Source organism: Pezoporus occidentalis, unplaced genomic scaffold (assembly GCF_034315485.1).
Source record: "Pezoporus occidentalis ecotype Australia unplaced genomic scaffold, CSIRO_AGI_Poc_V1 ctg10, whole genome shotgun sequence".
Classification (NCBI taxonomy): Eukaryota; Metazoa; Chordata; class Aves; order Psittaciformes; family Psittacidae; genus Pezoporus; species Pezoporus occidentalis.
Window position 1 is genome coordinate 385145 of NW_026912779.1, and position 12926 is coordinate 398070.

Below are 12926 nucleotides of genomic sequence, written 5' to 3' on the forward strand. Positions count from 1 at the left end.
AGGGTGTCAGTCCTGGGCAGGTGTTAATGACATCTGCAGCAAACTAAAATAGTCATTTCTGCCTAAACCCAGGTCAGGCTCGTTCAAAAGCTCTTTCAAAGGGTTTTGCTGGATTGACTTTGGAAGTAGCAGAAGTGCAGCTTGGAAGGAGGGCATAGATATGTTTTCCACAGAAACGGATTGTTCCCTCTCACAAAATGGAGAAGCAGAGCTGCTGTCACTAAAATACAACTCTCCAGCAAGCTGCAAATTGATGTTCCCTGTACCCTCGTATTGTGCTTTCCTTACCTCGTGTTCGTCATCTCCAGTAGGAAACCTGATGATGGTTTTTATGGTTTACTTTTTACAGCCTTTAATTTTATACATCTCTTGGATAATTTAATGAATTCTGTCCATTGAGCAAATGCTCCTTCTGTTGCCATGAGTGTGTGTGCTGAGTCGGTGCAGTGCACAGAGGTGCTTCTGTCCTCTCCCTCTCCAGAGCACACACGGCCCTGTTTGGATATGGGCACTGGAGTAGCTGTGCTGTGTTGTGGCGGTGGGGTGATCCCTCAGGAGGGGCCCTCAGAGGGAGCCTTCCTGAGCCAGCATAGAGAGATTCTTCCAGTGAAGTCCCTTCAGGGATGTTCAGGTTTTCCTTTGGAGGTGAAGCAGGGAGGTGGGCAGGGAGGTGAAGCAGGACTTGCTTAAAATCAAACCTTAAGGAAGTCCCGTGTTTCACTGTGGAAGCAAGAATTGTCTGGAAATGCTGCTGGTATTTTCTGTTACGTATAATTTTGCTATTTATAGGTAATGATTTTATGCGGTCGTAGTGGGCTGTTAAAAGAACTCTTCACCCTTTAGCATCTGTCTACTGTAAAGGTATGGGTTACAGTCCTTTTCCAGGGTTGCTGTTAGTGACTTTCTTAACAGATGAGAACTGGTCTCCATAAAGCAGGTTTCTTTATCTCAGCACCCTAGAGCAGCCATGGCTTCACCCCTGTAGCCTGAGAGGGTCCCTGTGCCTTCTGTACATCACTGTCTGCCCCTGAGGGATGGGGAGACCTCACCTCTGAAAATGGCCCCATTCAGAGTTCAGCCATTTGGCCTTGTAAGCTGAGCAGCAAAAGTCATGGGATCTTTATGCAAGTGTGAACTGTCCAGCTCTCTTTGGGCTGGGAATCCAAATGTTGTGCTAAAAGGAAAAAAGAGCAGTTACTTACCATGGTAACAGTGGTTCTGCAGGGAAATTAGACACATGTGCCCATGCTCTGCTCTCCTGTGCTGCCTTCTAGAGTGGCACAGGAAAGCCCTGGTTTCACAGGGAGGCCTAGGGAATGCTCATGAATATATAGACTGAGATCAGCATTCACCCACATGAAGATCCGTATAGTAATAGTGACTTCATTCTCAAAGGCCTTTGAGGTCCATGGATGCAAAACTCGATATAAAGGCAAGGTATTATCTGTGCAAACTGGTTTGACAGAGCTGCAGTTGCCAAAGGAGGGGATCTTGACAAAGACGACAAAATGATGAAGGCTGCACTCTTCATCACAGTTTCTTTCTCCTTTTCCTTCTCTTCCTGGTGTTTGTGTAAATCTGTGAATGCTGGAAACAGCTCCTGCAAACATGTTTACAGACATTCCTAATGAGACTCTTTGGAACATAGCTACTATTTAGAAAAACAATAACGCAGGCTGGAAAGGCTTCCATTTTCCAGTAACTTTTGTTCATATCTCCTTGGTAAACATTGATTCTTCTTTTTTTTCCTTGTGATTCAAATGGAGCTTGAAATTCAAATAGCTGTTTGTTCACCTCCTTGTTTGCCTGCCACTAGCGCTGACCTCAGCACTAACCTCGAGTGGGTTGGTTAGTCTGGTGGTTCTTACCGTAGCAGAGTTCAAGCTGTGTACATCCTGTGCGGCAGTAACTGTCGCTCAGTTTCTCAGTAGCAAATGCTGAATGAAACCAAAAGCCTGTCCTGCAGGTTTAGGATACCCAGGACAGGGCTGGGAGGGTCCCTCGAGTGGTCCCTGTTCCATCCTGTAGCACTGAGGGATCTGTGAGGATGCTGAGTATGTAAGGAGCAAGTCATCCCATGTTCCCTGTGTGGTACCCTGAGCAGTGCTTCTGACCTCAGCGCCACTCTCATGTATTTAAATGTAGCAAACACTTGAGGGTGTTGAGCTGGGTAAGGCCCAAGCCCTCAGTGTGCAATAAAATCAAGTCTAAATCCTGCTGCATGATGGAGTCTTTGCATGAAGAGCCCCAGCAATGAGCCTAAGAGCTCGTTGACACACTGCTGGTGTTTAATGGGATGCATTTACTAACACCCAGTTCTGAACACAGCACTGCTCCTTTTCTGTTGGAGTTGAAACCCTCTGTCCAACGTGGCTGTTCATCGTTGGGTGTTCAGGTTCCAGTTTTTCTATTTCAGTGAAGGTGATGTTTGCTATAAAACACACCTCTGGTAGGAAAATTCCAATGATTATTTTTAGAAATCCCACAAATAGCCCAGAGTCAAATGTTTAAACCAGAACTAGCAGGAGCTATGGGTTATCTCCATCTGAGATGGCATGTATACAGCAGTGTATATGGGCATGTGCTATGAGTGTGATGCTTTACATGGGTTCAAAGTGCGGGGGAAGAAATGCATACAAATGGATTTGCTAAAACCAATAATGATTTCATGTTAGCTTTTCCCACTGGTTACTTAAGAAGGATGTGAGAGTTTTAATGCTATAAATCAGTCCTACACTGCACATGGTGTAGAGATCCATGCAGATACATGTGAGATCCCAAGTGACAGGTGTGCTTTGCACACAGGGTCTGTGTGTTCAGGGAGCACCCTGAGACATGGGTATCACTGTTAGTGCGGTGCAGCCTGACGGCCCCGAGGAGGGTGGCACTGACTGTCCACATGAGACCTGTAGTGAAGAAAGGAGGAGGTGATGGCGAGGCTGTCAGGTACCAGGGCAGGAAGGGGGGACAACATCTCTTTGATAACCAAAGAACGTGCTTCCTTTTCCCGAGGTACGCGCGCCTCTCCTGACAACAGCTTTGGTGCTTTTTTGCCTTACGTTAGTTACTGATTGCTGGTTTGTTTAATGAATTGGGTAGGAAATAAACAAGTTAGAGCTGGCGACTGACCTATCAATTATGATGTGTGATTGCTCCTCCGGGGAACATACGCAGTCATTTGTCCTGACATTTTGCTAAAATAAGGTGGTATTATGGGACCAATCCACCTAATTCCTTACTCCCTGGGGCCATTTAGTGTACTTAGCCGTTAGAAAGGTGATTTCTGAAGCATGGCAGCTGTTGGTGTTGGGGCCATTGTGCAGTGAACAAAACCGATAGATCCTGCTCATGTGCTGCCTTTGTACCCTCGATACAGAAGCCATTTCATAAACAAGGCACAACTCTTGCCTCAGAAATGGTTTTGCTGCGTTGTGCTTCGTCACTGGGGCACATGTGGAAAACAAACCCCACACAGCCTGCAGTGGGGGGTGCTTGAACCTGGCACTGCTGCAAGCCCGTGGGGTTGATCCTCTTAGCTGCTGCCATTCCTGTCGAGTTCTTCCGGTGGATGAGGTACACTGCAGGTAGCATCTCTTCGTGTTCTTTTGACCTTCTGTTAACGTGGTTAAAGCCGCATTTCGGCAGACACATCACTGATGGTGTGCTGCCACAAGGCTCGGCTCTTGGCTTTGCTAGAAAGCCGCAAGTCTTTGCAGCAGAGGAGCCTGCTGGAGTTCTCGTCTGGGGCTCACAGCCCCAGGACCAGGCCCTGAAGCAGGGCTCTCGGTGCCTGCCTGTGGGACCACGAGGCCCCCGCGCCCCCCTGCAGAGCAGTGCCGGAGCTGTCCTTGGGGCAGACCTGCTCAGGGTATCCCAGAAACACGTCCCGGTCTTACTTAAAGGGGGGGGTGCGGTCGGTTCTTGCCATTCCTTCACATCTTTCCAGTGATGCATGTTCTCCATGGGACAGAAAAGGGTTTCCAGTTTCAGAAATGCGGGAACGGCACGGATCTGTTGTCATTTATGGACAATCCCCGTTTGCCAGCGGACCCCGCGGCAGGCGGAGCTCAGCCGTGCTGGACAGCACTGGCTGTGGGGCAGGTGCTTGGCCGGTTCAAGGGGGTCTTTAGGGTCCAGGCAGCAGCGCAGCGGTCCCGTGCTCGGTGCCGGGCAGCCGAGGGGGGCTCCGGGGCTGCGCTCCGGCGCTGCGGGCTGGACACGGAGGTGTCTTCTGGAATCTTCCCGGGGAGGGCCGGTGCTGGGAGGGCCCCGGCTCACCACCGGGTGTCAGCGTTGCGCTGCGGTGCGCGGCGGCCGGGAGAGCGCTCGTCCGGCCGTAAGAAATAGCGTTAGCTCAGCGGGGATGGCTTCGGCTTCGGCCACATCTCAGCGGGGACGGGTTGCAGGCAATCGGCCCGCAGCCTTCCTTAAGGCACGGCGCAGCCCACCACTGCGGCGGACAGGCGGCTCTGCAGCATGGCGAGCGCAGGGCACGAAACATCAGTGGGGATCCCAACGGGCGGCGTGCGTCTTGAGGAGGGCAATGCAATTGCCATAGCTTTAAAATAGAATAGTTGTTCTTTCTATATTGAGTTACTCTGACAACTAATATATAGAGAATATATTTCTACTGTAATCTCATAGGAGGAATTTAGAGGAGTTAATTTTATTAACCCTGTCTCCTGTTTGTAACCTGCTAGAAGAGAACCTGCTCAGAGTCTTGGAGTGCTTCCTGCTTCAGTGACACAGCAGCACCGTGTAGGAGAAGTGCCTGGCAAATAACAGAAGCAGCTCCATTTTGCTTGTCTCTTCAGTGCATTTCTGCATGTGCAATTATGCGTTCTGTGAAGTGGGAGCATGCATAACCCAAAGCAGTCAGCACCGTGCCAAGTGGGTTGTGCTGCAAGGTGGGGAGTGTTTTCCTGCCTGTCATCAGCCGCTTGAGAATCGAGTATAGTTCAGGGCAGGACACAATTGTCAAACGCAACATTTTCTCTTGTCCCTCGTGTATTTGTTGTGAGAACCTCTGTTAGCTGCGGAGACCTAGAGACACCAGGTAAACAAACACATGGAATTTGTTGTCTGAGCCAGTGTCTGCATTAAGAAGAAGAGAAACTGAAGCTGGTAATTAAAAACTTCATACCCAGATTTTTGGCCCGAGTGTTGATCTCAGTGCATTGAGATAGATACACGTTAAGTTGGTGTCTGCCTGGCTTTCGGTCTGGCTGCTCTGTGTTCAGGAAAAGAGAAGGTTAATCCTGTCACTTTGGAAGAGTTTTCCATGAAGCACGTGAAGACACTCCAAGATAGAAGTTCCTCCTTAGAAGTAAAGCAATTTCCATGAATAAAGCAGCAAGAGTACAAACTGCTCTGTAAAGTACAGAAATGGCCCAGGGAGGTTGTGAATGCTCCATCCCTGGCAGTGTTCAAGACCAGGTTGGACAAAGCCTTGGGTGACATGGTTTAGTGTGAGGTGTCCCTGGCCATGGCAGGGGGGTTGGAACTTAGAATCATAGAATCATAGAATAGTTAGGGTTGGTAAGGACCTTAAGATCATCCAGTTCCAACCCCCCTGCCGTGGGCAGGGACACCTCACACTAAACCATCTCACCCAAGGCTCTGTCCAGCCTGGCCTTGAACAGTGCCAGGGATGGAGCATTCACAACCTCCCTGGGCAACCCATTCCAGTGCCTCACCACCCTAACAGGAAAGAATTTCCTCCTTATATCCAATCTGAACTTCCCCTGTTTAAGTTTTAACTTGATGATCTTAAGGTCCTTTCCAACCCTAACTATTCTAGGATTCTGTGATTCTATGATTATGTAAATATGCTCCCCATTTGTCAGCTAATGGTAGTAAATGACAGCAGAGGCAGTGTTTCTCCTCTCTCACAAGGACTCCATAGCATCTTTCCCAGGAGGAGCCAGACCATTAAGCTCTGCTAATTTTCTGTGACCTATTAAGCATGCACATAGTTCAACATTGTAGTACCATTTATCTTGTGCTGTGTGCTGAAAAACCATTGCGTTAGTCATGTCCGTGAGCCATGGTGAGCTCTGTGTGTATGCAAGGTGAGGCACGGCTCATGGTTTAAGGATTCTCAGCAGGCTTTGGCTGGGTTCCTTTCATGCATTTCTGTGTCATTTTCCATATTTTTTCACAGCTGAGCTATTCTCTGAACCACACAAATCGAAAGCTGGTGCTGGAATCCAAAGTGTCTGTCAACGCCAGGATTGTGGTGGTTGGTGCATCCGACGTTGGAATCTCTTTTCTGGAAACGCTCATTTTTTGGTAAGTTTTCTATTTTATTTCCGTTATTGAGAAGGACGCGTTGCCTTTCGGTTGAGGGGCTTGCTGCATCCATTCAGAACCATGCTTTGAGTCTGTCTCCATTGCTAGTTGGTAAAGGGCTGAGTGTCTGAGGATGTTCAGAGGTACATGCTGCATCCTGGTGGGCTCTGGAACTTGGAAGTGCTGACAGAGCTGCTAGTAAATCCGCAGGGTGAAGGCGTGCTGAATTTCCATATACTTCACATCTCTTTGACAGTTGTTCTTGCACAGAAATATGAGAGGTGGAGGTTAAATCCATGGCCCTCACATGTGCTCCAAAGCAGTATTGATCTGTAAAGCCAGTTGTACTCAGTGGGATCACAGATCACTGTCTGAATCCCTGCCATATCTTCCCTGTTGTGATGTGTGTTTTCAGAGCTGTGCAGTGTATGACAGAAGCTTGCTGAGTTTTAACCCCACTGTGCTGCTCTTGACTGTAATGACACCTTTTGATACCTGTGATTCCAATGAGTCTTTTGATGTTTGGGATTGCTCAGGAACCAAGGATTGTCCTTTTAGGCCCTTGTGCTGTTTTTGCTGTAGACTCTGGGGTGATGGGAAGGGCTAGCAGAGGACATGCTCTGTAGCAGTCTGGGCCTGCTCTGTGGCCCACCAAGAGCACAGGCCACCAGCACACGTTAAAGGATTCATGAGCAGTGAAACTGCAAATCAGATTGCTGTGGTGACCTTGACTTCTCCAAACTGGAGTAAATGAACAGTCTGAACTGGTTCAGAAGGGGAATAAATGTATACAAATTCTTATACCTTCCATTGTCGGAGTGTCCTGGGTTCAGCCATAGCAGTCATGGGTGTTATCAGCACTGTTCCCAGGCTGAAAGTCAAAAACACAGCACTGCACCAGCTACTAAGAAGGAGAAAAATGACTGCTACTGCTGAACCCAGGGCTCTGAGCCAGGGCAAAGTTCTGTTCCACAGACTTCCCACGGGTAGGACAAGGTACCCCCTTCCCGATACCTGACTGCTTGCGTTTCCCTGCCATACCCATCCCTAGCTGTTGTGGGGGCTGTGGGGAAGTCAGGCTGTATGTGAGAATCCAGGTCCTTCTGTGCAGTTGTTGTTTTCCTCATAAATGAAACATACATCCTAGAAATGTCTGGAAAGACTTGCAGGATGAACGCGGCATTCAGACTGTGAATGTCGTAGTTACAGCAGCGCGGCCGGTGCGGCCGGGGAGGCCGACAGGGAGCTGACGGTTCTGCCTGTTTCTGTCGGTTGAGTCAAGAGTTTGTATTTCTACAGCAGCCATGAATAAAATCACAAATTAAAATATCAATATGGCAGGAGAAGCAGGAGCTGAAGTGCTTTGTGGATGTTATTATAGTGCTGGAGCAGGGGAGGAAAAATACCAGCTGCTTGCTCTTTTTCCTTAGGTTCTGACTGCCTGCAGAGCATCCCTCTTGGGATAAAATCCCTTTCCTCTCATCCTCCTGTGCCACTCAAAACTCTTTTAAAAATGCACTTTAAAGCTATCAGCCATGTTCCTGTTGCTCACCCCACGCTGTATTACTGCACTTTCAGCATGAAGTACTGTGAGGGAAGCCAAAGCACATTGATGCTGTGAATGTGTCAGCCAGAAGCTGGGTCCCTGCAGTGAGCAGGGCATGAGAGCCCGTCTGCAGCACTGCACCAAGGGGTTCTCCTGCTTGGGAGAACCTGAGCCTTGCTCTCAGACCCAAGAAGCAAAGAGGCAGCACTTAGTGCAGAATGCCCCAGCATTGATATTCATGTATGTATGGACTTCAGAAAGAGGATGTTTTAATTTTCACATCAGCAGCAGATCAAGTCTCGTGACCGATGTGAAGGCCTTTTAATACAATTTGGTTTAATTTAGTCATATTTTTCTAGTACTGTTTGCAGAGGCTACATGCACTAAAAATAGCCAGATTGAATTAATTTGTAAACCCCTAATCCTGAAAAAGAGGAAGTAGTTTTCTCCTCATTATTCTTCATACTTAATTATTTTACATGCTCAGTCACCATGGAAACACACAATGTAATTCACTTACCAACAGAACAGTTATTAGAACTACATGTTACAAGTGTTTTCAACTTTTTTCAGCTGAAGAAATCCATTTTCCATTGAACAGGGATCATCCCGAGCGTTGCCTCTCAGCAGCCTCCTTCCCGCTGTGCAAGGCAGGGCCCTGCAGCGTGTCTGCTGCAGCACTGGGGAGGGTCACCCTGTCCCCTGCAGCCAGGGGCACCCCTGCTTATCCACCCGCACCGAACACGAGCCTGACAGTGCTTGCTGCAGAGGTGTGTGTGGTGTGTGGTGACACTGGCACAGGGTGCCCAGAGAAGCTGTGGCTGCCCCATCCCTGGCAGTGTTCAAGGCCAGGTTGGACACAGGGGCTTGGAGCAAGCTGCTCCAGTGGAAGGGGTCCCTGCCCGTGGCAGGGGTTGGAGCTGGAGGAGCTTTAAGGCCCCTTCCAACCTAAACCAGGCTGGGGTTCTGTATGTGCTGTGAACGGCTGTCTCAGTGCTGCTTCAGTCTTCCCGTGTGGCTCACCGCCTTGCTGCTGGAGTTTCTGGAAACAGGTTGTCACAGAGGTCAGAGCGCTGGGGCACCCAAATTGGTGCCTGTTGTTTCAAAGGGCAGTCTGGAAATGCTGCACATGAGTGTATGGAATGACCTGCTAGCAGGAACGCTTCTTCCTGATGCTTGTGGTGCTCTGAGGCCTGGAGAATTGAATCTGTTCTGCTTAATCTATCGCTAGTTCAGCGGAGGTGATCTCATTATTCATGTTTCACCATTCAGACATATCTCTCCTGCTGATCCCTGTCCTCAGAGTGTAATCACATGCAGACGTGTTTCCAGCCGTAGCGCTGCTTTCCTGCAGGCTCAGGGATGTTTTATTCGGGAAGCAGGGGAGCAATGCAGGCAGAACCCAGCTTCCCATCCACACAGGGCTAGCCGTGGGCACAGGTGACAGAACGGCTCCTCCAGCACATGAGGGGCTGCAGCGGGCTGGCAGCAGAGCCCAGGCACTGCGGAGAGGCAGCGAGGATCTGCACCATCCGTTACTGCAGGCATCAACTGCCCTGCAGGAGCGTGGCAGGCAGGAAGGAGCTGTGAGTGCCGCCGGTCCTGCTGGGCTCCTCCTGGCACTGCAGTTACATCCTTCCCCTCGCACAGAGCCAGCCCTGAGACACGGCTTGCAGGACCTGCAGCGCATCAGTCCCCTTGTTAAAGAGGTGCAAACCCGGGGGGATGTTCAGTGCTAAAGGAGAAGCAGCCTCTGAACCAATCCCCCTCGTGAGAGCGCTGCTCAGCCCAGCAACACCCGGCCCCTATTGTTCCCTGCCCTCCTCGGCAGGCTCTGGCCTCCCTCCCTTTGTCGCGGGGCTTTGCGGGGAGAGCCTTCGGCTCCAGTGAGTCAAGGCGGAGAAACTCCGAAGAGAGGCTGAGCTAAAACACAAGTTTTCCTCGGTTTTAGTTTCCCTTGAGGGACTTGGTCCTTGGGGGGGCGGGGAGAGGGTGGAACAAGAAAAACTACATGGAAGAGTTTTATCAGCCATTTTGGTAAATACGTGCATGCCCCTACACTTGCAGTGCTACAAGCCAACTGACACATTGTCATGGATGGAGACCCTAAAAAGGAGTCTGAATTTAAAACTAAAGGAAGTTTTTAAGAAACTAAGCTTTTTTTTTTTTTTTTTTTGGCATCCCCACTGAGCTGGAGTGTGCATCTACTAAACTTACACATGAAAAAGCTGGTTTAAATGCTCAACCTGTACGTGTTCAATGACACTTGTATCTGGAAAGGACTTGTAAGTCTAAAATGTGTTTTGTGAGTACAGACTGTCAGTACCTCTGAGTGTGAGAGGAGAAACGAGCTCAGTTCCGAGTTCTGTAAATACCAGTTCTTGGAGGTGAGGGTCAGCAGGAGAAACGTCCAGTGCAGCTAACGAGGTATTTGAAAGGCTGTGAACAGCTACAGCTGACGATACCGAGTTGCACAGTGCTCAGTTACACCAGTGTTCCCCATTGGGTATATCCTTAGGGGAAGGTAAGCTACAGCCCAGCTTTTCGACCTTCTCGTATGCCCCAGTACTGAGATGCTTTACAGTAACCTCAGTGCTGAATGCTGGTGTCCCAGGAGGGCAGGGCAGGGCAGTGGGTTGGATGTGCTTATTTTTTTGACACTGTAAGAGCACTGGCCGTGGCCGCAGCGTTCTGCCAGAGTTAGGCCAGAGACACAGTTAGACCCAACCGTGCCGCTGGCTCTGCGTGGCTGAGGGCACAGCGTGCTCACAGCACTGACAGTGCTGGCAGTGCTCACACTGCTCACAGTGCTTAAAGTGCTCACAGCACTCACAGTGCTGGCAGTGCTCACGGCACTGGCAGTGCTCACACTGCTCACAGTGTTCACAGTGTTCACAGTGCCCACAGTGCTCACAGTGCTCACAGTGCTGGCAATGCTCACAGTGCTCACAGTGCTTACAGTGCTCAGTGTTCACAGTGCCCACAGTGCTCACAGTGCTCACAGTGCTGGCAATGCTCACAGTGCTCACAGTGCTTACAGTGCTCAGTGTTCACAGTGCCCACAGTGCTGACAGTGCTCACAGTGCTCACAGTGCTCACAGTGCTTACAGTGCTCACAGCTCTGGCCGGGCTCACACTGCTCACAGTGCTGGCAATGGTCACAGTGCTCACAGTGCTTACAGTGCTCGTGTTCACAGTGCCCACAGTGCTCACAGTGCTCACAGTGCTCACAGCTCTGGCAGTGCTCACACTGCTCACAGTGCTGGCAATGGTCACAGTGCTCACAGTGCTTACAGTGCTCACAGTGTTCACAGTGCCCACAGCGCTCACAGTGCTGACAGTACTCACAGTGCTGGCAGTTCTCACAGTGCTCACAGAGCTGGCAGTGTTCACAGTGCCCACAGCACTGACAGTGCTGGCAGTTCTCACAGTGCTCACAGAGCTGGCAGTGTTCACAGTGCCCACAGCACTGACAGTGCTGGCAGTTCTCACAGTGCTCACAGTGCTGGCAGTGTTCACAGTGCCCACAGCACTGACAGTGCTGGCAGTTCTCACAGTGCTCACAGTGCTGGCAGTGTTCACAGTGCCCACAGCACTGACAGTGCTCACAGCTCTGACAGTGCTTACAGCACTGGCAGTGCTCGCAGTGCTCGCAGAGCTGGCAGTGGTCACAGTGCTCACAGTGCTCACACCGCTCACACCGCTGACAGTGCTCACAGTGCTGGCAGTGTTCACAGTGCTCACAGCACTGACAGTGCTTACAGCACTGGCAGTGCTCGCAGTGCTCACAGAGCTGGCAGTGCTCACAGTGCTCACAGTGCTCACACCGCTGACAGTGCTCACAGTGCTCACAGTGCTGACTGCTCACAGGGCCTGCTGGCAGCCCCCCGGCTGCAGGCATGCAGCTCTCAGCAGTGTCTTGTCGCTGGTCCCACTGTAGTGAACCAGTTAGCTCTTTATCCACCTCTTTGCATATAGCTGTGGAGAGCAGCATTGTCTCCTGATTATAGGGAAAACCCTGTTTAATCCATGATCTCAAAACCTCCTTAATCCAACCTCTGCTGTAAACAATGACTTATTCTCTGAGGACACTGGAAATTACATAACATGCTACATGAAACAGCAGTAAATGAAGGTGGCTGTGGGAGGGGTTGGGAAATAGATTTCCCTTTCCACGTGGGTGCACTTAAATAACTATTGCATTTAAAAACCAAGTGGATCAAAGGACATGTTTATCAAAGCCCAGAACTTTTTTCTTAAGGCAGAGCCGGAACCTGGCACAGGAAACTCGTGAGTGTCTGTGTGCAGGACAGTGTCTCCCGTTGTGAGCTGAATTTGTCAAAGATCAGCTTGGAAATGGCAGGGGTTGGAACAGGGAGTGTGACAGGAGAGCCCAGCGGCTGCTCTCCGGCAGTGCAGCGCGCACTGCCCTGCACATCTGGCCTGTTGGCAGTGGTTACCTAACGCTTGCTGTTTAATTAGGCTTTTTATCTCTGCATTTGTCTGAGAACATCTGAAGCTTCCATGTTGCCTGGCACTAATTAGTTGACTAATTAAATAGTTAGTGCTTACTTGCTGATCACAGAGCTAACGTGTAATGAATGCTTTGGTGATCCTCATTGCCTTATACTCTCTGTTTCTGCCGCAGGAATTGAGATACATGTGCTTCCTTTTGACTGTCTTTTTTTCACACCAAGGCAAATGCAGAACAATGTTGTGGTTGACCATGTGTTCAGTGTCACCGGGCCCATGTCCTTCAGATATGGTTGCCTTCCATCATTTCTGGTGAATAGAGATCAAGTTGTGACAGAGGTAAATACGATGGGTCATATCTCACCATGTTGTGCAGTCAGGATCACAAAGGACACTGTCAGTGACTGACACCAGACACAGACTGGGGGAGAGGATGTGGGTCAGCTCCGCCTGCCTAGCAGCCACTGACCTGCTTCTGCCAAAAGGTATCAATTAGCATCGATATGGGGTTGGTTTATAGTTATGTTCTTGTTTTGGAGACAGCTTTCAGTTTTAAATAGATTATTTTAGATTGAAGTACTTACCCTTTAAACACATGTGAACATTTGTCTGAGCC

The 12926-nt window shown here is 49.8% G+C and overlaps 1 protein-coding gene across 3 annotated transcripts in view; it reads left to right on the forward strand.

Annotated features, from left to right (window-relative positions):
* Positions 1-12926, forward strand: part of CFAP61 (cilia and flagella associated protein 61) — a 106747-nt gene that overhangs the window by 47386 nt on the left and 46435 nt on the right. For all 3 annotated transcript variants that reach the window (XM_062608109.1, XM_062608114.1, XM_062608121.1), the window contains one exon: positions 6164-6291. In XM_062608109.1, the coding sequence (XP_062464093.1) occupies positions 6164-6291 (128 nt within the window). The remainder of the gene's footprint in view (positions 1-6163; positions 6292-12926) is intronic.